General features: G+C 42.7%; 1 protein-coding gene across 2 annotated transcripts; it reads right to left on the reverse strand.

The window, feature by feature from the left end:
- Nucleotides 1-8,911: 8,911 nt before the first annotated feature.
- LRRC40 (leucine rich repeat containing 40) lies at nt 8,912-27,745 on the reverse strand. 2 transcript variants are annotated; one of them, XM_050900793.1, is made up of 15 exons: nt 27,595-27,745; nt 26,727-26,908; nt 26,141-26,214; nt 25,065-25,194; nt 24,524-24,647; nt 23,557-23,699; nt 22,305-22,477; nt 21,917-22,007; nt 18,762-18,807; nt 16,155-16,263; nt 15,132-15,239; nt 13,387-13,497; nt 11,570-11,647; nt 10,624-10,809; nt 8,912-9,642 (listed from the first exon to the last, which is right to left on the reverse strand). In XM_050900793.1, the coding sequence occupies exons 1-15, from the start codon at nt 27,743-27,745 to the stop codon at nt 9,537-9,539; spliced, it is 1,812 nt and encodes a 603-aa protein (XP_050756750.1). In that variant the 3' UTR covers nt 8,912-9,536. The 2 variants fall into 2 exon arrangements, with proteins under 2 accessions (XP_050756750.1, XP_050756751.1); XM_050900794.1 differs by lacking the exon at nt 27,595-27,745 and adding an exon at nt 26,999-27,044.
- Nucleotides 27,746-27,755: the final 10 nt, after the last annotated feature.

The following is a 27,755-nucleotide window of genomic DNA, read 5'->3' on the forward strand; positions in this document are numbered from 1 at the left end:
ATATTTTTTTATAAATAGTAAATATGTCTAGCCAGATCTAATGTTCAAACAGATTTATACATAGGAAACAAATTTTTGCCAATTGCTGGACCAATGGCAAACAGTAGTGCCAAATGTATCATAGTATATGTTAGTACCAATCATCTTGAAAAAAAATATATTAACTATATAAATATATTGTTCATGTGGCTATGTATTAGTTTTAATTGTCAGCCTCTGGCTGTGCATTGGTGCGTTTTTTTAATCAAGTTACTTCTTAAAGTCAATTTCATATGATTTCAAAACACAGAAGCACATACAAATTCTTTAGGAATTCTGCTGTCCATCAGAAACACTGCCTCAAAGTTGTATATGCCTTTATAAAGATAAAATATATTAACCTGTACTTCCCATGAAATATTTCTATCATGTCACATACAAAAAATATAGAGAAAAAATATTTTCATAAACACCTCAAAGAAAGTATATATTAAATTAAATTTAATAATGTTCATTTATTTTCAATGCAAAGATATTATATGCCTTATGAAAATACCTGTACATATGCAGTGTGTATAGCTGGCTCCATATTAATTAGTCAAAATGTCACTATACAGGGTGAGATACTTAATAAATTATACTGTCAACTCTGGGACCTAGATATAAATAACCTACATGAGAAGTGGTTAACTTCCTTTTGTTTGACACCGTTAGTTGATTCCATGTGAACACACTCAATGGACGAACAGTGAGTTTAGACAGGTATGGTTCATAAACAGAAGGAGGTTGCGATGGGTGGCAGTAAAACTTCCTTTGTTGCTGCTAATTTTATTATTTAACTTTTTAATTTCAAATTATAGGCCCTTCACTTACATTCCCCACTCCCCCAGTCTTACCTTGTTCTGTATTTTCACTCCGGTCCAGGCCGTGCTAGCCCCTGCTCGCTATATTCACTATCGGTGAGGCTTTAACCTTTAAACAATCCTTTATTTGAGTCATAGTCTCTTTAAAATGCACGGGAGCAGATTTCGTCTAAGATGCGATGCATCGCAGGGGGAGCAGCGAGCGACACCGAGCGAGCCCGGGGAAAAGCTTTCCCGCGGAGGTGCGCAGTGTGAAAACCCTTCAGCTCAAAGTCCTGGTGCTGTTCCCAACAGAGAATACCGGCAGCACAGGACTTCGCAAAACTGCCGTTGGCTCAGCAGTTCGGGTGTCCGTCGTGTTTGTAACTGACAGCAAGACGGAAAAACGTAAGAGAACCTCCCACCAGAGTTTTTTCAGGGGATCCGGTTTCCATTGACCTGAACGACACCGGTGGCAATGGACCGCAGGGAGAGCCGGAACCTGCTCCGGCAGGGCCAGCTCGCTCACACCTTTTCCAGCTGGATTAGAAACACCCTGGAAAAGCCAAGTCAGAGAGGAGCGTAGCTGTAGCACAAGGGCATGGCCAGGAACATTTTGCTTTTCTGCTTGCAAGAGCCTCTAGAAATTCTTAAACCTTTCCTCTCTTCCCGTCAAGCGCACGCTGGCTGAGGTAATTACACTTCAAATTAAACTAAACTTCAAAAGACGACACTGCCGTTCGGTATAATGCCCTGTCTGCTATACGGACCTAGTATTCCTCCCACAGAGGTATAAATACCGTTTGTGGAGCCCTGCTGCAGTCCTGTGTACAGTAAGCGGAAGGCCTGAGCTACGAAAGGTGCCGTCAGCGTTCCCGTTAGCCGATGTGTCCCTGACATCACGGAAACGCACCAGTACCGGGCGTTCCTGCCCAGGCAAGCGCAGGTGTGCGAGGGCTTTACGCCAGGCTCGAGGCAGACCGGACCAAATCGTGGGAGAGAAGTCTGCGGAGGGCAGCAAACGCCTAGCAGTCGCTTCAGCTTCGGGCGCTGGGAGAGGGTGGTGTTACAAAGACCGCCTGTGCACATAGGAGAGATCAAGTACCCCGTATATAAAAATTAAATTACAAATCAGTCAGTAAGTAGGTACGGTAGGAACTATCCCCTAATGTTATTATGAAGCACCAGCTTTTTAATTGTTTGGATTTTTTTTTCCTTTTTTTTTTTTGCCGGTTTTTTTTTGGCCTATACGGCAGCTGTGGAGAAGTGGCGCCCAGGCGGGCTGTGGCACTGAAGCCAGCGTGCTGGGGCACGGCAGCGCTGCCGCCCTGGGCTCGGCTCCACTGAGGGACAGCGTCTTCCGCAGTCGTTTGGGAAGTGACGCTTCCACGTTTGCGTGTAAGTTGTTTGCATCTCCCTTCTCCTCCTCAATCAACAGGAACGATTCAGTTTAGTAGTATAAATATTAATGAAACATAAATTCCCAGCTGACCGAGCAGGTTCCCTCATCACGTGAATTTTACCTTATCCAAGCAAGCATTCCTACTGGAAGAGCTTCTGTACCGCCGGAGTGGCAACGCACCACCAGATGCCACAGTGAGCCGTAGCTGGTGCGAATCCTAAAATTTACAATTTGAATAAATGATTTGATGATATTCAGAACATAAATTTAAATAATTAGTACTTTTCAGTAAATTAAAATCTTGATACCACAAGCTGAAAAAGCTTGCTGCATTCACAAGATTTGGTTTTGGATCGTTATTTGCTCCATTGTTTCAGCTTTCAGTTTTCTATCATCACGTGGATGTAATTTCATAACGTGCCACCAAATCACACAGGCTCTGGCAGAGCCCATCTAAAACCTTCCTAACATTCGTGGCATTTCAGAGGCCTAAATTCCCATTCTCAAGTCCTCATTGCCCTTTAAAAAAAGAAATGAGGGTTTATTCAGCGTCACGTTCAGAAAACTGTAGACACCTACGTAGCTTTTAGTTAATTACGTTGAATGGGAATTAGGTCCCTTTACAGACGTTTATGCACCTAAATTCCTCTGTGGAGCTGCCTTTGTCTTTTCATGCGGAAAATCACTCTTCCGAATGCGACCACCCACGCGCCCACGCGGCGAAGCAGCGTACACCGGCGCGTCTGCTCTCACACACCCCGTAGGCATTTCGTGACAGCACAGCTCCCCAGCTCAGAAATCCTTCCTGGGACTCTGCTTCCGGCAGGAAAAGGCAGTAAATGACTACGGCAGCTTTGAATCATGCTGTAACGCTGTCTGATGTCATCGGACAGAACACGATGCACCCATCCGCCACCCCGCCCCGCAAGCAAAACGACAAGGCAGGCTCCTGAGATGCGGCAGCATTAAATAGCGATATTACGTACGTAGCCCCAAAAGCGGGTAGGGAGTTGCAGATATAGGAAGGATGACGAGGGCTCTGCCTTAGGACCAAGGTAACAACGTACAGGTAAAAATTGGTAAAATGAAAAAAGCAGGTGAGCTTTAGTGCTTGTTAATACCATGTTTTGTGCTCGGTTGTTTTCCCGCATGCTGAGTGTGTTAGATCTAAAGCACAGTGGCGTAATCAGCTGGGGCTGCGTGCAGAGCTGTGTTTCAAGATTGCCGAGTGCTTTCATTAATGGATTATAATGAAAAGGAAATTACAAGAAAATCAAGTTAGTGCAGTGGAACGTCACATTTAAGTCCTTAACGTAGCCAAAACTCCCACCGACTCCAGAAAGGGGCTTGGGGGAGAGTTTGGACTCCCAGCTGAAACACAGAGTAGCGAAGCTGTGACACCAACCCCCACTGCCCAAAAAATACCAAATATTTTCTTTTTGGCATTATTTTTATTCAGATTGGCTGAAATGATGTTTAGCTAGCACTAGTATTATGAGCAATTAAAATTACTTTAATGGGACTACTTAGGATTCTTACTTTAGTCCTTCAAATAACTTGCACCTTTTGTCTTCCCTGGAAGGTCTCCTGTGACCTCACAGACAGAGTCATGTGCAACCCGGTTTGCAGGCTGGGCACCAGGTTATGCGTGTGCTTTGCACATAATTGTGGTATTTTCCTTCTTTTACTCAATATGATTACATGGCAAGTGCTGGAGGCAGGTGACAGTCCACCCTGAGGTGAATTCCACGTGTGGGTTCACTTTCACGTGCGTGAATGAACTCTGATCCAGGCAAGCAGAGTCTCAAAACGCAGACGGTTTCCTTTCTTGGGGCTGCTCAGCACTCCCCAGCACACCGCCTGCTCTCCCACACCGACTATACGAGCACTCCAACTCAGTGTCTTTCCAAAGCCACTAACGGCAATTTTCATACCGACTGCAGCAGGCGGTGTTAGAAATACCACGGGGAAGGGCAGCACGCGGCCGGCAGCGCTCCCCCGCCGGGTTTTCGCTGTAGTGCTGCGGCGCGCGCTCCCATGGCACTTGGTCTGTTAGCTGGGAACGCGCAGTGTTTTAGATTTTTTTCTGTGCAATAAACATTCACTTAACTAACGATCCTCAGGGAACGGCTAGGTTAAGAAAGGAAGCCTGCGATGTAATTCCCTTATCCTCATTTTGCAGCAAGTTGGAAGGAGCTCGGTGGTCGGAGCTCCCGTTCCGGTGCTACTCCTCGTAGCCCGTAACCCACTGCGGGGCCTCCTCTGCCGAGGATGCAGTGTGCCGAAAACCCAGTGGCCAGGCTGGCAGGAACTCGTTTGCTTTTCTGCAGTCTTGTTACAAGGCAGCTCTTAAGGGGAAAAAAGAAAGAAGAAAAAAAAAAGGGAAAAAAAAGAAAAAAAGCTGCTTCCAAAATGCTTTTCTTGAGAGAAGAGCTCAGACCAGACCCCAGGAAGCCTGCAGGACTCTCCAGACTTAATAATTTACCCATTTCCCCATTCACAGCCAGCAGTTTGTATCTGGGTGTTGATAAACCATGATATTTAGAAGCCAGTTGTTCATCATAGCGATCATTTAACATCTTCCAAATCTGTTCTGATGTTTTCCAAGGTATTTTTTAACATGTCCGTGTCTGCATCGATGTTTCATGGCACTACGCTAGCTCCTGGGGTGGGGACAGGGTGTGCCAGGCAGGGACGGCAGTGCCAGGCCAGCGTCTGGGCGCGGGTACCGGGGCAGGACAAAGCTGAGCGTGTAAGCGACAGCCGAGAGCCGAGCCGAGGGGCAAGTTCCCAAGGCTGAGTGCGGTGCACGCGCGGGACAGCAAACGCACCGATCTCCCGGGGTTCGTTAGGAACGCTCGGCCTGAAAAGACTGCTGAGTGGGGCTTTTATAGGGCGGCCTTTTTCTGAACAGGACTGAAAAGACCTTGGGAACGCTGCTGTAACAGACGTATTTTTAGCTCATATAGGAACACCTGAAAAGTGAAATCACTAACGTTACAGAACGCCACTAATCTTCATCAGCCAAAAATCCAACTAAAAATTACAGCATGAGATATTGGTTTGCTGTTGCTAGTAAGCACTTTGAATGTAAAGACGTTCCTTGGTTAAACCTCTCTGGCTTGTAATATAGCATTCAATCACCTGATGCAATCAGAACAACGCTTATTTATAGATATGTGTGTATATATGTATATATCTGACAGAGATATATGCAACAGTAAATGCAAAGACAGTATTAAACGAAACCCCATCCATTTCAGTCTGCTCACGTGCAGGATCCGGTCTCCAAGAGAAGACCGGGGGTGAACACCAGGGTGCTGGGTGTCAGGGTTAGTTATCCCGGGGCACTAACCGCTCACAGGAGGCAGGTCGGAGCCTGGGGTCTGTGCTGCCCGGCCTCAACGGCAGCTAAGCTCGCGGGCACGCGGGGTTCTGCGGTCCAGCGCAGCGCAGCCAGGCAAGCCCTGTAAAAGAGAAATGGGATTTGGCGCACGTATCCACTTCCCAAACCTCCTCCGCAGGCACAGGAGGTGATGAGCCTCAGTCGTGGGCTGTGGCGTCACCACCTGCCTTAGCACTGGGTCTAACTGGTGGGATTTCACATTTAGGCTGTCCAAATGAGACTAAAATTTTATCTGACGTTTGAGCTCCCTGCCCACGGGCTAGCGAGTACCGACTGCCCATCCGGCCTCAGCGCTCTTCCCCCAGCCTTCAAAAATGTAATAGTTAAGATGTACCATTTCATGTTCAGGCCATCAGATGTAAGGATTTATGTCACTTGTCAGTCTTGCCAGCGTGAGTGGAGTACAACGTAACGATACAACTTTCAGGCCAGTAGTTTGGATAGGATATGAACTAATTGGTGGTTTGGTTTGGTTTTGAACCCCTGCGGCGTGGGTATGTGTGATGGCGGGCATCGAGCCACGTGTGCGGCACAGCAGTGGCACCCCGAGGCCAGGCAGGGACGCCCGCGCTCTGCCCCGCGGCGGGCGCGCGCCTCGGCTAACGGCAGCTTTCACAGAAAAGCGAATTTCAAGAGACAGGATTTGCGAATCACAAGAGTTTCCATAGTTTCTCTTAAAAAAAAAAAAAGGAAAAAAAAAAAAAAAAGCAACGAGCTTTTTGGCAATCCTCTTCCTGGACAATTCCAGCAAATGTCCTGGAAGCGAATGACGGCATTGCATTGCCTAAGAATTCCCACGGCCCCCGTAAGGCGTTTTCCGCGGCCCCCCACCCCAGGCGCAGCCCCGCAGCGCAGGAGGCGTCCCCCCCGTCCCCTGGGGCCGCCTCTGTCTCTTGGCTGGCACGGGGGGCTTTGCCCCCAGCCCCCGGGCAGAACAAACGCTCCCGTCAGTTCAGTTTTCTACTTGTGAGTACTGTACCCAGTTCAGAACCAACAGCTTACTTTATTAAAAAATTTTACCATTTTATAAAAGACATGTTTAATTATGATGGAGATGGCTGTATTGTAATTAATATTTTGAGATAATTGTGATTTTGAGCTTAAATTATATACAGAAAATGGTCATTTTTGTATGTGTTAAAAGATTGCTATATTACAAATGACTAACTGTACTTTTCAGTTTAATTACAGTATTAATGTAAATAAAGCTGAATGAAGAAATATTTACTACTTTATTAACCTAGATTGTGAATGTACTTAATGTTTTTTGCAGTATAAAGACTTACTGAACTTGAAAGCTGCTTCATTTTATGTGCAAAACGGTACTTCAAAATTATATTTTAAATCTATTGATTCAGTGCAATCAATTATATTGTTAGTTAATTTGCACACGCAGGTTGTATCCTTCCCGTTTTATTTCATGTATGACACTTACCCGTAAGGTGCATATTGTGTTTAGAATGCATTTTGCAGATGCTTCTGTACATAAAACAAACACAGGGACTAAAACAATGCTGTGCAGTGTATAGCAGAGCCATTTTTCGGCTTTGGTGTACCCAACTTTTTCAGTATTTAAAAAAGTGTTTTGAATAACATTACAAAGTCTCTTTATTGTATAAATAATAAAAACGTCACCTTATTGTAATTCATTTTTGTCATCTTTTACTGTTGGAAAGGATCCGAGTTTTCAAAAACCGCTGTTCCACAAGTTAGGGGAACAATACCGACCCCTCCCTTCGAAACCGGTGCCGGTACCCGGTACCGACCCCTTTCCCATCAGTCGTTCCCGTTACAGCCGCAGGAACGTTTGCTGCGCCTACAGCAAACCAAGCGGTGTTTGAGGGAAAGACTCATTTTAACCACCAGACACGTCAGAGAGAGACCTGGAAATTGAGCGACTCCCCTCGTCCAGCCGTAGCTACTGGTGAGACATCCCGTATGGAAACGGAGCGACTGCAAGCTTGCGAAGAAAAGCTTAGCATTTGCTGCTTTTTGGGTACAGATGCCGTACGAAAGCCGGGAAAACAAACGAGAGGGTCGGGGGGGGGGCGAGCAGCGGCAGTTCCATCATCCCAGTTGCTACAGAACAGCGCTCGACTTCTTCGCGCTCAGACAGCCCATCGCTCTTTCTGCCCCAAGACGCTGGCACGTATTTTTAACGGGCAGCGCCCTACCCCTTCCCCGGCCCCCGCCCTCTCCTCCGCCGCCCCCCAGCCCCTCTCTCTCCAGAGCAGGTCAATACCAGGCATCAGGTCTGCGGTGCCTCCAGCCGCGCTGGCCAGTCCTGGTCCTTCCGGAAGCGGGGCTCAGGGTCCAGTCAGGTGCGCGCGAGGCACCTCAGCCATCCTCCCCCTCGCTGAGAGGTGCTCGCTAAATCGGAAGACCCTGAGGAGGAGTTAAGCGTATTTTACGTTAATTCTGGACGCATGCAAAACCTGGGAAGTTTAATGTCGAACCGTATCAAATTTTGCTGTGTTTCAGAAAGGACAGGTGGAGAAAGGAAAATGCTTTCATTACACCTATAGTTCCCTTGTGAACACATCCCATAGGAAGGATATCCATTCGATGGCAGCCTTCGCGCAGAGGCTGAATGGAAGAGCGAGGCGTAGTTCTGTTCTTAAAGCTTAGCACAGATGTCTTTTCCTTGAAAGCTTTTGCTTTATTGCAAAGGAGCCGGCAGCTGGCAGTTAGAAGCGGGAGTCCTGCCTGGGGACGGCATTAAATTTGGTCTGCTGGCGACAGAGGGCAGGGCAGTACTGGGAAGAAACAGACGGCACTGCTCAAGTACCAGGAGCAAGGCAGCCGCCTTGGCCCGGCGTTGTGCCTGGCCACAGGCACCGTCCTGCTCCCGGCGCTGCGGCGGGCCCTGCGCGTACCCTACCCACAGCACCTACGCGGTACGTACGGTGAGACAGCCGTAAGAACAGGCAGCGGCTGCTTCTCGGCCTGCTGACGGCAGTACTCGGCGCAGCTGAAACACCAACCCAGCCACCACAGCACGCCCCGCCAGCGGGAATCCATCCGGTGTCCGCTTTGATTCCCCCTCCAGTTCAGAGGCGGGGAGCAGCCTAACAGAGAAGCGATGGATCTGCAGGCACAGGGCAAGCAGCATCACGCAGCCCTTCCTTTTATATTATTAATATCCACGATGCATTACTATTATTAATAAGGTATCACTTTCAGGATGTGGAAGTGTGTTTAAATAAAAAATGGAAAGTACCTAAATGTTACTGGCTAGAACACTGAATTACCGCGTATGCTTAAAAAGCCCCAAAGCATACATCCAACAGGAAACATTTATTGTTTCAGCGCAGCTACCAACATCAACCACATTTTGCTTGCTTTTACGCGAGACATGCACACAGACTGCAGCACATCTCCTACCGTATCCTTATCATCGCCACACAGCACAAGGGTTCAGCATTTCACCACATACAGACCAGCAGCCAACTTTTTGAGGCAGCAGTGAAGAGAGACTAAATACCTGACGGGAGATTATAAAAGAGGCATACAAAAATCCAAGTGTTTACTTCTGCCTTTTGCTCAAATACTTTGATGTCGACAATTCTTTTTAAAAGTCAGCTTAATTGTGGAAAAACCATTGTCACTATTACTGAAGGCAGCTTTCCGTGGCATTCTTTCTTACAAAAAGTGTAAAGACATACTGTGGTATTTTAAAATGCACTCTTGAAACATGCAGCCTCGCAGGGAAAATATTTCACAGGCGAGTTCTTTCTCCACATGCAAACTACAAACAGTATTATAAATGCTTTATGGCACAGGCCAGGTTAACAAACAGTTGATGAAGGAGGAGGAAGGCAGTCCGACCCTGCAGCGTTTGGTCGGACAGGATAATACTTTGCTTGTCCTTCTATTCCCGAGTCTGCCCAGGACACAGACTGTTGTATCAAGTAGGAATTCGGCTTCTCAGATACTCCAGCACTGCAGCTGTTCCTTTAGCCAGAACGGCTGCCCGGGGCGTGCGGAATGGATTCCCTTCTAACAGAAGTGTCCTAGAAAAACAGAGAGGTTTTGAGTTACTTGCAGAAAGACTTTTCCTCGTACCAACACATTCATACACAGCATACAGATTTTTGAATCTTCTGAAATTCCTCTTCTGTTCTACGAAAAGAATTTTAATTTCTGCCTCCCTAGTTCACACTAGCTTATCTTCTTTAGAGACATCTGAATTTTAATTTATGCTAATAAATCAGTGGCGGTACATTATTGTAGACACACAATACATACCCTACTTCTTCAGTAAGCCTCTGCCAGAAGAAAGAGTGAGAAAAAGAACTTCTGAAATATAGAAACGGAACAGTAAAAGGGGAAAGCTATGTTAAATTGTAACCCTCCACTCCCTAGCTTAGCTGCTAGCCCGCTATTCTTCGGTACGCATAAATCTCTGTGGAGGTTTTTATTTTGTATTTTTGAAGTCCCTCCGGAAAGTGTCCTTCAAGGGGAGAACCACAGGGATCAGTCATTTGTCGTCTTTGACAAGACAGACCACTTACGCCCGACTGCCTTCTCTGAGGTGTACGATGTGAGGATATTCACAGTCACGTCCCTTTATACATTATTTAGAGAATGTTATCCTGTCTCTTTTACAGCAACGTGAGTTCCACACACAGGTAAGGAGCTAAATGCCTTAACTGACAGACAGTGCTGTGGCTCACCGGGCTTGTCTGTAGGTGCACGCGTCTGTACGTACAGACAAGGTAACTGCCTTAGGCTCTAACATTAGACTTACACAAACCAACATACCCTTTCCATTTTTTAAAAATCATGAAACAACTCCCCCATTTCTCTACAATACTGAGAAAATACGGAAGAAATTGCATTGTTTTACAAATGGTAAGGGAGACCCTTTTTGTGCATTGAGACCTACAAAAAAATATACTGCCCATTAGTACCTCTTCCTCCGACAAAACATGCCCTGAAGAAATCAGTCATAATATATTTTTATAAAACAGGTCACCACTTCAAACACACACCTCAGAGTTTCACAGTTTCCAAGTTCTGGGGGCACCTGCAGGAGGTCGTTATTCTGAAGGTCCAGTGTTCCAAGCTTCTCCATCTTTTTCAGCTGCAGAGGGTCTATGGACCCAACCTGATTGTTACTGAGCAGGACAGTCTCCAGTGCTAGGATGCGATAAAGGATGCTGGGAAATACTTTAAATCTTCAAGAAGAAAAAGGAGGCAAACCAATGAAAGGCAGAAGTAGACCATTCAAAAAATTAGCAGCCTCTAAAATGAGGCAGCATTTTAGCTTTACTTATTTAAGGTAAATGTTTAAACATGCTGCTCTGAAAGGAGAAAGCATCCATTATTGTACCTTGCACACAGTGAAAAAGCCGAACAAAGCGTGCACAGCGACAGCTCAGCACCTCTAACCGAGCTGCAGGCCAACCACGCTCCTTTGACAAGACTGGCTGTCTCACAGAGCGTGACTCGCCGGCATAACGAAGGGAGAGCGACGGCCAGTTGTTCTCTTGCGCACTTAAGAAACGCCCTGCCGAGTCAGAGGAAGGGGGCTTCCAGCCCAACCTTGTCTCTGCTGTGAGCAGCAGCAGCGACAGCAAATGCGCTTCAGGGACACCGCTCGGCTGCTCCCCTCGTATTTTTCCATCACTCGGAACTGCTGTATTATGGACGCTAGAGGGTAGTCCTGTTGGTATCCATTTTTGGCTATATTGTTCACAAGACTGTTTAATCCCTTTTTTAACCAGTTGCTACTGTCTCTCTCCAAAACTTTTGTGGCAGAAAGTTCCAAAAATACACTACCCATTGTGTAAAGAAGTACATCCACTTCATCGCTTTTAAGCTCACAGCTAGTTGATCAAGTGCCTCCTCATTCTTACATCACAGGAAAATCATATTGAATTCGGCCCAGTTCTTTTTATTATGATATAAAAATAAAAAATCTAAATAGTTGCTCACCTATTAAAAGAAAGATTTATTATTTGCAGTCTTGTCAGTGCCTCCATCTCCTCAGGTAAAGATGTCAAAAAGTTATTTCTGTGTATCACATGAAGACAAACAATAATCACTAACTTCTACGAAGTTTTAGTTAAGAATCCACAGAGACAGAATATGCATATTTATCAGTGCCAACATGCTGTCTTAAACCAATTAATTGCTTCATAAATGGGTCAAGACCATGCTCAAGTACAGATGCTTGCTAATGCCAGCCAGGTTTGCATTCTCATTTCTGCCAGTGGGAGATTTAAAGTCTGTCCTCTAAAGATTCCCAAGGATTTCAAAGCATCTAACAACTCCACAAACCTGCCTGGCAATTCAGCTCCTTGGGTTTCAGAGGAAAGCCTATGGAACTGGTGCCCAAGCGAATCAGTAGGGTAACTCTAAACCTCTTCAAAATTCATTCAGCCTGGTACCCAATTGCTGTAACAAACTCGTTTATGGCTACTGTTACCGTAGTGTTTCCCACAACAGGAAGCCATTCAGAAGCTTCTCAAATACAAGGAAGACAGGGGTTTGTAAGGACAAACAAGGTGTGTCCTGAGTGTGACACAAAGAGCCATTACAGGAAAATAAAGACCACTCGCTAAAAGATGCCCAGACTTAGACCAAAATTCTTAATCACTGAGATATTCAACCTCGTTCCCTCATCAATCTCATATTATCGCCCATTTCTGCAATCTTCAGCCCAACTCCTCCGTCAGCAGCACGTACGTCGCTGCGTCACCCACTGCTTGAGGTTGGCAGGGACCTCTGGAGCCCATCGGGTCCGACCCCTCGGAGCTGGTGGCCCAGGACCACGTCCAGATGGGTTCTGGATATCTCCAAGGATGGAGACTCCACAACCTCCCTGGGCAACCTGTGCCAGCGCTCGGTCACCCTCACAGGGAAAAAACGTCTCCTGACGTCCAGAGGGACCCTCCTGCGTGTCCGTGTGTGCCCGTGGCCTCTGGTCCTGTCCCTGGGCACCACTGGAAGAGCACCCACTGGCTCCGTCCTCTCGGCACCCTGCCTGCAGGGGTTTATGCACGTGGGTGAGATCCCCCTGAGCCTGCTCTGCTCCGGGCTGAGCGGTCCCAGCTCTCCCAGCCTCTCCTCACAGGAGAGGTGCTCCAGTCCCTTCATCTTGGTGGCCCCTCGCTGGACTCTCTCCAGGCACAGGCAGATGACTTTAAATCAAGCCAAAGTAAAGACCTGTCTCTGCAACTGTGCTTTGCTACTTTCCATTTTGTGAAACACCAAAGATAACATATGCCAGCGAGCTAATCCTGACGTCTAAACAAACGCAACGGGCATTTTTCAGGAGTTAGAGAAGGTAAGAAAGTAACTATCTATTGCAAACCAAATACCTACAGACAGCTTCAGTTTCAGGCGGCACAACAAGATTTGTACCTTCACTGTACTACTTCCCAGCCATCACTGTACTACTTCCCAGCTATCCCCCGGGATTTTTTGGGGTGGGTTTCTTTTGTGAGGTGGTGGTGGGGTGTTTTTAAATAGCAACTTAACATCCCTGAGAACCTTTTTATGACTGAGGCAAGACCTTTCATCACAGCAAGTCTCAGAGCTGGTCCACTTGTTTTTTTGTGTTTTTCTTTAACCAATGCCTAAATCTAGGCCACTTGCTATTTCGGATCTGCCGGTCATTCAACCGTCATGGAGGCATTTTGGGAAATGAAAAATTATTTCAGTACTGCTCTTCCACTGTAACAGATGGCTGGTTTAAAAAGGCATGAAAATAAGTTACCAAGAAAGGAAGTCCAACACACGTCACCAACCTGATATCCAAATGTGTCAATTTATGGAGCATGCAAAGCTCCAAGGAAATAGATGAGATTTTATTGAAGCCAAGGTTGACATCACAAACCGAGTCTTTCAGCTCCGCAATCCTGAAACCCAATATGAATATACTTTTACAATGTAAGCTCATGTTTGCATTCTGTTTTCTAAGTTATTGAAAAAATCTTGCTTTACTCTACAAATCAAGGACACTCTATGTTTCTTGACATTTCGGAAGCAATTTTGTGAAGATAATGGAAACCACCTGTGAAAGCTGCCTGTCCTGCAGTCTTACACTTGATGTAAAGACGAAGCTCAGAATCACTTGTCTAAAGTTATCAGGAGAGTGAATTTTCACTCACCGATTAGGAGAGTAAATTTTACCACAAAAGCCTACTCACTTAAATGCAGTTAAGAAGTATTTCAGAAACTACAGCACAGAGGACCATCACTGCCATCTCCTGCCCCGTAAATGTTTTCACAAAAAGACTCTATCCATCTTCTTTAGCAGTCAAACAAACAGAAAGAGATTCTTATTTTATTTCCGTCTTTTGTTTCTGTTCCACTGTTCTGCTATTGCAAATTCCAGGGAACACAGCATTTGCTGCTTCTTGTAAAAGGGTATTATATTAAGATGCTTTGGTGTACAATATTTTAACAGCTCAAAAAGTTAGCTGTTGAATCCCTATAACAGAATCTCTATTTTAGCCCTAAAACCAAAAGGTAATTAAATGAGAAAATACCCGTCTCTCCTCTCTGGATTGCCACTGAATTCTCTGGCACCGAGCAGCTGCACACCTACGCCTATCCCCAGGGAATGCAACAGCCTCTAATACAGTGAAAAAGCATGGGAGGCACAAGCATTATCTCACGGAACTGATTTTCTAGAAATTGTACTGAAAAGAGATTTTGTCCTATGAGAAAGAGATCGCACCTCTTCAAGTTCTATGTGCTAGAGGTTAAATGTTCAGCACACTTGGGTCCAAGAATGGAAGTAAGTTACCCCCACAAAAGTGGTGGTATCCTTAAAAAGCAGCTTTGATGATTTTCTTGGGCTACCAGAGATGCAGTAACCTTCCTCCTTACACATAAAGACTATTTATTCCCATTAGCGTCAAGAGAAAGCTTTTCCTTGACTGTGGATGATGTAAGAAGTGCAATAATATCAAATGCTATGTGATGGGACACAAAACCTATCAAGAAAAGAGGCATGGAAATTGTTCGGGCTTCCTTAGAAAAACCACAAACAATTATGCTATCTGAAGAAACTGAATTTAAATAGAACCTCAGCTATAGTACAAAGTTATCACCCAATAAAGTGATGAATCCACACAGACTATATTCATATGGGAAAAAGACTGCTTTGTAAAGAAAACAATACTACACTGTAGTTAAGTACAGCACTTCATTATTATGAGAAGTCACATCAGTCTCCTCTCATTCATTTCAACAATGTTTAGCAAAGCAAGATGAAAACCAACATGCAATGAAAGCACCATTGAGTACAGTCAAGCTTCTTTTTACTGCCATCTTCATGTTAATCAGCGGACCCACCTGCATGCTACTCGTATGAGAAATGCAAGTTTATTATTCAGCATCTCAATTATACTTTCATCTGTGTGTGTGTATACAAACACATACATAGCATAAAGTGTAAATATACTTGATTAGGACAAACACAAGATGCTGAGGAACAAAAGTAGAAACGAAAGTAACAAATAGAGAATGACCTTTACAAAAGTACCTTGGAGGAATTTCATTCAGCTGATTTTTGCTGAAGTTGACAGTGGCGACAGGATTGCTTCTGACTGCATTGAACATCTCATCAGGAATCACAGCTGCCTGTTTCTCACTAAACAATGAAAAGCATTTAGCTGAATAACACGAACAAGTTAACCATTTCCTATTTATTAACAAGACATTTTCATCTTCTTTTAGAAAAAGATGAGTAGTAGAATAGATGTATAAATATCTACAATTTGAAGTCCTTGAAGGACTGCTAATGAGAAAGCTACCAATCACTGCACCGTGCTATGTGGCATCTGGGCAGTACTATCATTTCACACTGGTACCCTGGTCTGTTACCTTGCTTAAGAAAAATCGGTACGAGTCGAGTTATGTCACTACCTCAACAAACGTGTGAATGCTCCACATTGGGCCAGAAAGTGTAGCAAGATGGGCATTAAACAGATTTCCCCCTCAGCTCAGGAAACATCCCCAGCACAGTGATGTGTAACTCGGGTAACTACTCAGTTTGGAGCTCCTGAACATTTGCGGTGACCAAAGCCATCCCAGCCCTTCCAGCACAGCGAGGTCCCTTCCGCGTTCCAGCGCTCAGCAGGACCATGCGTTTCACCCAGCAGTTCTCAGCACACAGGGTTTTCTTCCCCTTTCCCAACCTAACAAGTTACATTGTTGGTTACATTTAAGAAATAACTGAAGAGATACTCACCTACTACAAGATGTTCTGAGAATTAATGAAAAATGCTAAAGAAGTTTAAAAGGTACTAAAAGCACCCGAAGGTATTAAGCATTTCAGTGGGTTAAAAGGAATGTTATTGAGGAATATTTGATAATACAAAGAAATAATTAAACCCCCCTGCAATTCAAATCTGCCTATTCCTGAGCACACAAATTAAAGTGAAAAATGCACAAATACAGCAGGATTTGCAGAGAGTTTGGTATAGATCATGAAGGGGAAAAAAAAAAAAGGCAAAAAAAAGGCAAGTGTTCTTGTAACTTTAGAAATAGGTAAGATTTCACATACCTATATTCCAATAATTTTAGTGAAGTTATGGCATGCATGTTAATCCTTGACTCACTTGGAAGAGTCATGGCTGTCACAGGAGGCTCTTCATTTGGGCTAGTTACATCATCTAGAGATAACAAACGTATACAGTCACACAAACTACAGGCTGCAGTCAGATGTGGTGTTCTGAATGACCTAGATGGAGAGGTTTAGCGCACCTCGTCACCAGCCATCACCCTTTTTAATTCTTCTTGTATTCTGGCTCAATTGAATATAATCTGATTCAGATTATTTCAAGAATTTTCTAGTAAAGGTTTTTTGTAATCTTGGGTTTCCAGGTTGGGTTTTTTTCGGCTGGGTGGAGGGGAGAAGAGTTGACTTGGACTTTGAAAAAATAGGTCAGGAAGCAATAGAGATGTTATGCTAGCAGTAGCTAGCTGTTATGTTGGGCAGTAGCCTCCAAGGGGTGGGGAGGTAGAAACAATAATAAACAGGGAATTCGGGCTAGAAGTGATGATCCAGATCACCTACGTCCAGAACAGCAAATCTGACCACAATTTTAGTTAAAACATTAATATTTATAAACCTTCATTTAATATTTATAAACCTTCATCATACCCTCCTCTGTAGAGTTCCTTGTGATTACTATCTACAATCCACACGAAAAAGCTATTGGCTTTGCAAGGCTACTTTGAATGTTTAAGAAATGCAGATTAAAAGCATTGTTCTGCACATCTGAGGTGTGGCATCACACCCTAGGGATTCACGTACGCGTAAGTATGGTGAAGCTTAGCTAGAAGTCCAAACATATGACAAATCCAACTTCCACTAAAAGAAATTGAACAAAACTCTATGGAAATTCAGCAGCATTCATGAATAAAAGTCTACTAACAATTGTGCCTAACCGTAACTAGCTATCCTTTCACTAAGAAAGGTCAAAAGGGTCAAAAACACGCCAAAAAAAAAAAAAAAAAAAAGAGGACTTTTTCCACTTTAAACCTCTACAGAAATAGGACTGCTACTGGTTTAGCTCCAACTTAGATGCCATAACAGGTAGAGTAAAATCATAAGCGTTGCTGTACATGCAAGACATTAGCTAATTTTATTATCCACAATTATATTATCTATTATAGTTCACCAGATAAGCTTCTGAGTATGTACTCTAGTAACCAATTAATTTTTGTCAAGTTAATAATATGTCAGATTTGCATGGAACCTGACATTTTGAAGCAATTTTACACACTGCAGTAACCTAATTAATACTGCCATCCTCTGGCAGACGGAGAGAAAACCCACTTAAAAAAAAGGAAAATTCACACATAACCATTTTCAATAAAAGTTGCTTGCATGTATTATCAACGCCCCTTCTAAATTAAGAGGTTAAGCATTTTTTTGCCATTTAAGTGCAGCATAATCATTTCCATATTATATTTAACATGACCAGTGAACTCAGTCATTTTGCCTACTTTATGTTTTAAAACTTAGGAAAGATGAAGATTTCTCAAGATGATAAACTGAAGTCCTTTTTTGAAAGGATTTCATCTTCTCAGCATGCAAGTTACTTAAAGACTCTGACAGCCCGTTTCCTACATAATAAAAAATACACTGCCATCTCCGCTATTTTGTTTAGAAAACACAGAACAAAAAGAAAAAAACCCCAAATGCCAAAGTATCTCGGTGAATTAGAAGCCCAGGTATCAATCTGGAAAGTGACTTGAGCGCGCGGAAGCAACTAGCAACTTTTTGCCCGCTTTTTTAATACTATCAGTTCATTTTTACAAAGTACCGTATCTGTTAGAGAAATGTGATACAGAATCATCTAGGTGCTTTTTAATCCACAGAGGCAGAGCTCTGAATCCAAGGAAGGATTCTGCAAAAAAACATACAGCATTTGCGCAGAAAAGTAATCCCCTTGAAATATTTCATCTCATTTTCTGCTTTATGACTTTTTATTTATTTCTATAGGGAATGTTGGGATCAAGACTATTAGATAGTAGAACAATGAATTCTAACAGGCCAGGATTAGAATGATGTTTAAAATAATCAGTTACTTTCTCCCCTAAAACCTTTTATATTCTTAGTCAGCTATGATGTAGACTTCATGGCATCACCAAGACTTTAAGGCAGACTTTTTCATGCACGTACTTTCTGGGAATCACAGGACTGTACTGCCCATGTTATTACATGAATGAATACTACATAATACCTCTGCAAAATATCACCTACTGTGACCAACACAGTACAGTGACCAAACCAGCAGCTGATGGCAAGCTTAAAAAGAAGAACCCCTTATGTAAATTTCCCATGATGTTCAGAGGAAAAATAAAAAATCTACTGGAATTCCTCATGCAAAATGCATAAAGGGACCAGGGGAAAAATACTTAAGATTATTTTTCTAAATTATAATCCTCAATAAGGAATGTTTGTTATTCAGTATTATCTAATATAGAGTAAGAAAAAGAAACAGCACTGAAATATAAGAGCAAACTGTTGAGTAAAGAAAACTCTGTTATTGCAGGATAACTGGAGGAACCTGGATTTAAACAGCTACCCTCCATAGGTTCTGATTTATTTTAATTTCTCAGAAAGATTCTCTTTAAAATGCAATGCAATACAGCAACATACCTTGGATTTTGCTTCTTAGGTATTTCAGGAGTTCCTGAGTGCCTTTCTTTAAAAAAAAAAAAAAAGTCGATAAGCATGTGCCAGCCAGTGTTTATATAGCTGTTTTGACAATGAAGAATGACAATTCCAGTCACATAGGTGGAGCCCATAGCACTGCTAATATAAAATCCACCTAATGCTTCCCGTAGAAAAACCCTCTTCGCAACAGCTTATGAACTTGCTTATTTACAATTTTGTTTATTTATTCCAGCTGAAAATTTCTGACTCCATATTAGTACCTCAGGCTCCACATTTTTAGCTTATTATCTAAAGTAGTTAGCCAGTTCTAAGAGCAAGGAAAAAAAGTTCAAATGAACTTAATCTTCTCTTTAAAAAGGTCTAGCACAATTATGCTTTGGAGAAGACATTTAAAATTTGTCAAGAAAGCTGACTGTTCAGTGTTTTGGTAACTTTTTATGTCCAAAATTATAAACTCTGGGAAAAACACTGCAGTTTACATAATTTGCATGGATTTTTAACAGCTCAGTCCTCCAAAGATTTGACTTTCAATCCTCTCATAGCAACTTCTACTGGTCAAACAGTTACTATCTGCATAATCTATGAGTAATTAAGCATTATCTCATCTAGCCCATTTGTTTTAGGATAAAGCTAGGTTTTCCTTATGATTTTACATGCTTCTCCTTGATGCTTTAAAACCAGGGACTGAACTAAAGCACTGAATATGAATTAACATTTCTCATTCTAGCTGACATCTATGTTACACACAGTAAGAGACTGGTTTATCTGAATGCAGAGGGGATAAAGAAAATCTGAAAGCTGGAACGGAAGGAACTCTAACAAGGAATCTGGTGTGATGACAGAAACAGAAGACAAAAGACTGAGAGAGAGAGGCTGGTGGAGACTGGGACTGACTGCAGGCACGGCTAGGCGTGGCGTGTTGTCCTGGTTTCGGCTGGGACAGAGTTAATTTTCTTCTTAGTAGCTGGTACAGTGCTGTGTTTTGGATTTAGTGTGAGAATACTGTTGATAACACGCTGATGTTTTAGTTGTTGCTAAGTAGCGCTTATCTCAAGCCAAGGATTTTTCACTTTCCCATGCTCTGCCAGCAAGCAGGTGTGCAAGGAGCTGGGAGGGAGCACGGCCAGGGCAGCTGACCCGAACTAGCCAAAGGGCTATTCCATACCATGGAACATCATGCCCAGTATATAAACTGGGGGGAGTTGGCCGGGAGGGGCGGATTGTTGCTGGGGCATCGGTCAGCAGGTGGTGAGTGACTGCATTGTGCATCACTTGTCTTTTCTTGGGTGTTATTTCTCTTTTTTTTGTTATATTCCTTTTCATTACAATTATAATAATAATATTATTATTATTCTTAGTTAGTAGCGTATTTTATTTTACTTTAGTTATTAAACTGTTCTTATCTCAACCCACGAGTTTTACTTTTTTTTTCTTCCTCCTCACCCCCCTGGGAGGGAGGAGGGGGAAGCGGCTGCGTGGTGCTGAGTTGCCGGCTGGGGTTAAACCACGACACATGTGCCAAGCTGAGCAAGACAAGAGAAGTCAATATGGAAGAACCTGGAAACTTTTAAGGAAAAGGCGAAGGTCAAACAGAAAGCTGAGTAACAGTCACGTGGTTTGCATGGAGAGGAAAGGAGACAATAAGACAAAGCTCAACAGCCAGGTGATGGTATGTTACGCAAAACGGAGAGACTAGGATTTAAGAGAAATTGACTGCAAATTCATCAAGAAACAAGAATGGGTTTGGGACTAGAATGAGAGGCCTGAGAAAGAGGACAAGATGAGATGGAACAAGGATGGACAAGAGAAGAATCTGTGCCTGCTAGACTATACTTACCCCTCCAGTCCCTGCCAATCCTTAATCTCAGTATTCACCTGCTTCTAAGAGGTGCCTGGGGAACCCTACAAGCTTTGTCAATTACTCCTCTACATCAAGTGTAAAAAAATCTAGACAGGCATATAAAATTCCAGTTATATGAATTTACAGTGCTGGTAACGGATCAAGACAGTGTAAGTATAAAACGTCATAATGGAATCCTTGTACTTGTCGTTTGCTACAAATCTGAAATATACACAAGAAATTACATGCACCTATGCTCTTACATTTGAAAGACAGCAGATCCTCAGAAGCTAGGGAACACCAGAACTAAAGTAACCAGGCAACTCTAACTCAGACTCCTTTACATGTACATTTTAAGCCAACTTTCAACTCTGGAATCACGTATGACTTCCATCCACTGAACCCCTGCTCATTAATTTAGTGCATACAATGCTCACTTAATCAGATACACGATGTTTTGCCTCTTCTGACAGATATTACAAAATCAGAGAGTCTTCAGTGTTGCTTATTTTTAGAGAATCCCAGTGCTTCGTAAACATTTATAACACTGGCAAAAGCACAGAAAGAAGTAATGTATATCATCAACGAGAAGAGGGTGCCTGCCGGGGAAAAAAATAAAAGGGAATTCTATAGCAGCAGTAGTGCCCACGCTCCAGCCTCCCTGCTGCCCTGGGTACTTGTTTTCTCATGCACAACTCACACCTTCACTTTGCTGGTTACCTACAAAGAGAACGCAGATCTGAGGTGTAGGTTATCCTTAAGAAAATGTAGTACATCATTGTACTTGCTGTACTGAGTAGTCATTGCTCAAAATGCATCTGCCAACAAATACACTTTGGAAATTGAACCCTAGATCCTTAATTCAGGCACGTAGGAAATGAAAAACAGAAATCCATGCTCATCTAGGAAAAGCCTGATGTAAAGTACTCGCCTAGCACTGCAATGAACTGTGATTGCAACAGGATCAGGCAGCAGACAGCTGCCTTATCCTTCTTTTCCCAGACATCCATTGCTTCATTTGCAATACATATTACGGCTTCCGTAGCAAATCAGAAACAGGTCCTATAAAGCAACGACCTCCTTTACTCCACAGTCCTCATGGTCTTATGCGTTTCATCAGACTCCAGTGGAAAGAGTACCCAAATCACAACGCACACAAACAAAAGAGATGGATTCAAGTTGCACAGGCTACTTGAAACTGGATGTATTCTAGGTTTTTTTAATGTTCTGGCTACACAATTTGGATAACGTACATATGCAACATAGCCAAGCTTTATATACTGTCTATAGTGCTTACTTGCAGAAGGTCTCTTCGAATGGTTCTCAAAGGATTTCCCTCTAATGCTAGGAATTTCAACTGAGGAAGGTTCCCCAATGTATAAGGCAATCTGCAAATGGAAACAACTCATTTCAAAGCAGCTTCAAAACAATTTCTACAGAATTTGCAATGGTTTGTCAGATGGCATGGTGTTCTGAAGCTCAGGTTCAAATAAAAAGGTACAGAACATATTACACTTAAGAAAGGCACAGTCTGATCATAGCAATTACACAATATAGAAAGGGTTCCTTCATTTTATGATTGAGGCCTTTTTAAATTTCATTTTACAAAGTGAAATACATCAGCTATACAATCAGTTGTCATTAGCTATGCCTCATCACAGACATAATGCAGTTTTTAATATTACCTACTGATATCATTGTTGGCGAGGTCAAGTCGCTCTAACTTCTGAAGCAGAGTAATTTCATCAGGAACTGATTTTATCTTGTTGTCTCTAAGTTCCAATACAGAGAGGGAATTCAGATGCTTCAGATTCTCTGCATTTAATATTTCGATCTGATTTTCACCAGCATGTAATTCCTACGGAAACAAAGATCACCCACAATTATGTTACTCTAATAAAATTACTTTCTAACTTACTAATCTCCTAAATCATGACATCGGCAAAAACATACGATGACGTGGAGAAAATATAGATCTCCATTCCCTTTCATCTGCGTATGAAATATCAAAGCCTCCAAAGAACGAGAGACACGAGTCTGAACTTAGCTTTTTTAAAACCATTACAGAACCCTCAGCTTTGAGTTCCATTTCCAAGCTAGGAATAAATATGCTCCACTTTTGTCAAGAACTTGTCAATGACTTCTTTACTCAAGAAGTTCCTTAAATTCCAAGTTATAGGAAGTTGAGAGGGTAGCTTCCATCTCCCTATTGGAAATGTTTCATTTGTAATGGGAAAACGGAATGGTTCTTTAGGCCAAAAAGAGTGCACACATGCTGCTGGACGCACTAAGACACTGAACTTCACACACCAACACGAATTTTGTTAGAAAATGCTGAAATAGCTTGGGATTTTAACTGCTGAGTTCAGAGTTATGCAGAACTAAAGTATCTGCATTCTTCGATGGATTTGGTCATTGGAAACAACACAGTGATATAGGCATTCACTCGGCCTAATCATTTTTCTATTAGCCGAGTAACAAATTTTCAATTTTAAACATATCAGGGAATTATGGCCACAAAGTATCTGGAAGATCTGATTACGCTAAAAGGGGGGAAAAAAGTATACTTTCTCTGCAGTTACAAAGAAAAAAATTATAATGAACAAAGTAAATTTATCCAGAAAATGATCCTAGAGATAAAAAATAACTGTTGCAGGCAATACTAGATTCATTTTTTCAGTCATTCCTCTTCTAAGTATTCCTTTTATTTTCCAAATCTGAAGAGTACTGCTGCAAATTTGTCTTCCAAATGACCTTAAGATTGACCAATGTGGACAGTAAGAGTAATTGCAAATGGGGATGTATTAGAGTTCTAAACACAGAATTATCAACTTTTGATCATAGCACTTCACAAAAATTAGTGCTTAAAGTAACAGTCATTATTTTAAAAGTTTACAGCAAATACATTTACAGTATACTAACAATTTCAAACCTTACCTTCAGTAATTTGCATGAGGGAAGTTCTGGTAAGGAACGTAATTTATTTTTTCTCAGATAAAGTTGTTCCAAAGATGCCATAGTCGCTAATTTAGAAGGTACAGTTTCCAGGTAGTTTTTAGTACAATCTAGTTGTCTTAAGCCTATAGAAGTAAGCATGCAGTGACAAACAGAAAAATAAAAGAAAATATTTTTCTACAGAAGCATAAATATCCTGGTTTTTAAAATAAACATAACAACATTTTGCCAAATAGAATTTTGGAAGAAATCTAATCAGTTAGCATCAACATTCTTGAAGACAAGCCATCTGCTTTTCATTTATTCTTCATAGAACATTCTGGAATGCTTTCAATGACACTGCCAGATACTAGCTCTTGTCAAGAAAGGGTCTAATATTGCAGACCATCTCAGAAAGATCTGCAGGTAATTTCTACAGCATTTGTAAAAGCTGGCAGTTTACCACTGCCAGATCTACTAGTTCCTGTAGATCTGCCACAGCTATTAAAATAAGCATTTCATATCAACCACTAGTCAGCTTGATATTTAACATTCAAATGCTAGAAGTCAACTTTATCGCTCTCTAATTTGTTTTTTTCCTCTCCAATAATTTCAACTATCTATTTACGCTTTATTTTCCACTCAAAATATGCAATAAAGAAAAAAAATTGTCAAATTGCTTATTGCAGCCTTAAGGCTAGTAACTTCTAAGCAGAACAATATTAATCCTTACACTTTTCTGATCATTCCATGTCCCATTTATCAAGAAATATGAACCATAAGAGGGCTCAAGTTTGATATACAGTAGCTGCAGCTGATTTTTTTTTAATAATTCTGAACTAATATTCTTGAGAATACATTAACTCTTTAAGAACATATTTTTAAAATCCTGGATAACATGCACTATATTTCTGAACGTAACTACAGAACTGGCTGTATGGCATTTAATAATCTGAGGAAACTAATTTACTTTTCATCGCACTGATATCCGCAGGTAGGTTCTTGAGTTGATTACAAGCCAAATTGAGTCGCACTAAGTTAATGAGCAAAGCAAAACTTGTTGGAATGTCTGTGAGATGGTTGTTGGACAGATCCTGAAGATTAAAAAAAAGAGAGAGAGAAAGAGAGAGAGAGGTTAGAAATAGAGATGTTTAAAATATCCCATGAGTACCACTACTGCAAAGTTAATTACTGGCAGAACATTAAAATTAGATGGCTGACATCTTCAGGATCTCCCTGGTAGAAATGTGAATAGAAGAAACAAATCTCCTATGACTGACAGATCACAAGGGATTTGATTTTTCTTAAAATATTTGGCAAACCAAGAGCAAAAGTTGGTCTCAAACACAACCCCCCCCCCACCATGTAACAACCAACAACCTACATAAGTCATTAAAATATTCACAAAGTTCTGCCACCTAAGCTATGGCATTTTTTAATTAGCAGTAGCAAAACATGCATAAATCAGCCTTTCTGCACAAATAAATATTTTTCAAAAAGTTGTAATTTACTAATTCTTCTAAATCGACAAGCTGTCCAAATCCATCCGGCAAGTGACTCAGCTCATTGTGATGAAGAAGAAGGCTTTTCAAATGTGACAACTGCATCAACTCTTCTGGGATACTTTTCAGTTTGTTGTGGCTAGTATTAAAACATAGAACACAAAGGGAAAAAACAATTACTAAGTAGTTTTAAGAACATAACTGCATACAGAACACTTATGTTACGCGTGATGCTATCCAAACGAGAGCTACACCACTTCTATCAGCCGGATTATCTCAGCCACACACAGCCTGTTGAAACACAAACTCTTCAGACCCTGGAGCACGTACGAAGCACATCCAGCATCAGATACACTGGATATTGTGTGCTGGCACAGACTAACTATTAATTACATGTGCAGTGAGACAGGCTTCTGCAAAACACTCCCACGCTGCGGCATGCACATATGCTTGCTGTTCAGGATACCATCACCTTTAACAAAAATCTGTCTCCTACAACTGTTACAGCCCTCTACAATGGATTACTTTCCTGGGAGAAATTCATTATGTTCGTTTATTTATTTGTTCAAGAATACTTCTACTCTTCATCTGAATTTACAATATTCCAGCTGGATCTTAATTTTTTTTGTTTTATGTAGTTCACACACACAGTGGCAGCACACCCTCTTTCTCCTTGTGCACAAATTTACAAAATTACTCCAGTAAACAGAAGATTATGAACTTTCCAGCATGAACGAGATCTATACAATTATTTCCAACATATATTATTCATGACAAAAAGTATTTTTATACTCAAAACTGCCAGACTGAAGCAAATGAATTGCTTTTGTGTGATTATTCAAAATATCACTGTTTTCACCTTCCAAACAAGACTGTGACTTTGAGTATCAGTGAAAATAATTTTTAAAAAAACTAAGATCATCAGTTTTGATCCAAAACTTACAATTCTCAATATACTAATATTCTCTAGTTAAAAATCTGAAATTAATTTTCTGAAAGAAAATTTGATATACTGCAATATCTTATTCAGACCGTGAAAGTCACTGCAATATTTCCCATGTTCCAGTTTTATAACATGTACTTACCTGACATCAAGTTTCTGAAGATTTTCCAATTGTCCTAAAGCAGAAGGAAGCGACGTCAGTTGATTATCATGCACCTGGAAAATAAAGTTTTTAGAATACAGTTACGAATTTGCACCTTGTAGGCTTTCTTTCCCTACCCCAGAAACAAATCAAGCTAACCTAATACACAGAATAATTTTGTACACAAGTACAGCTATGTACATGCCTCAAAGCAACTACCAATAGCAGCACTGCAACTGCCAATCTGCAAAATTCTACTTAATTGATAGTAAACACTCAGAGATTAGATACGCGGGGGGGAGGGGGGGAGCACAGGAAAAGTGGTTCCATCCAGTAATAGCTCTTCCTTCAGCGTCCATAATAAAACTTTCTAGATCGTTCTACAGAACAGTACCCACTACCAGCGTATAAACCGATATATTATCAGAGTGATCTGTAAAAACCTTTTCTTTATCCTGAGAATACACCAGTGCCACTTCTACACATCCACCACTGCAGGGAAATGGAAAACAAAGACCTAAGACTATGTTTTCCCACCTCCTACAGGGAGAGTACAGTGCTATCGTAATGGGATCATGGTACTTACATCCAGAACAGTGAGCGCAGGCAGAAGTTTGACATCCTCTGAAAGACACTGCAGTTTGTTTGAGGCAAGGATCAGCTTGGTCAGATCTGTTTGCTCCCACCAGCGGTCCGCAGCACCAAAAGAGAGGTTTTGATGAGCCTCCTCCGGAGTATCCAAATTTATCCGCCACACATGTTGAGGCACTACATACACAAACATACACACGTCAACTAAATTCTTCAGATATTTACTCTCAAACTTCCACTGTCATAGTGCTTTTCATATATACATACACATATAGTCAACCGTATTTCTAGAAACATTTTTCCAGAGCTGACAATAACAAGCTGATGGCAATCTGCCAGAAACAGCCAAAAGTAAGTTGATCTGCAAACAGATGGCAGGAAATATCCATTGTTGTTGCTCCCTCTGTTTTTTTTTTCCTGTCCTGCCCGGATGGCATTGCCAAGCATAAACCCAAGGCACAGGAAGAACACCAAGCCCGCGGAATCGGTCAGCAACCACCTGCAAACACGGCGCCTGTTCCCTCAGCTGGAGGGTCGTGTGTTTTCCAAGAGAGCCGAGGGCTCAGCACAAGGGCGGCCGCTTTCCCCGGGCTCCCACCCCGCCGCAGAAGGCCGCGGGCTGCAGGCCCAGCGCCGCCCTGCCCACCCCCGGCCCTCCACGGCAGCACCGCCGGTTCTAGCGAGGCGGCAAACCCGGCTTAGCGTGGCCGAGGTGCGGGGAAGAAGGGGTGTAACCGCCGGCCACAGGGGAGGGCGAGGAGCAGCGCGTCCCCGCCGGCACCGAGCTCACCCCCACCGCCTCAGGGCGGCAGGAGCCGCGGCGGGGTCTCCACCGCCCCGCGGGGCCGGCTCCCCGCTCTCACCCTCAGTGAGGCTCCGGCCCGACAGGTTTAACTGCCCGCTCTTCCGAGCCGCCCGGATCAGTCCCTGCGGCACGGCGGGGCCCGGCTCCGCCGCCGACCGCCTGAAGCCAGCGCGGGGGTCCCCCGCCTGCGCTCTCCGCGCCGCCGCCATCCCTCGCCGG

The sequence above is a fragment of the Gymnogyps californianus genome, chromosome 8 (assembly GCF_018139145.2).
Source record: "Gymnogyps californianus isolate 813 chromosome 8, ASM1813914v2, whole genome shotgun sequence".
Taxonomy (NCBI): domain Eukaryota; kingdom Metazoa; phylum Chordata; class Aves; order Accipitriformes; family Cathartidae; genus Gymnogyps; species Gymnogyps californianus.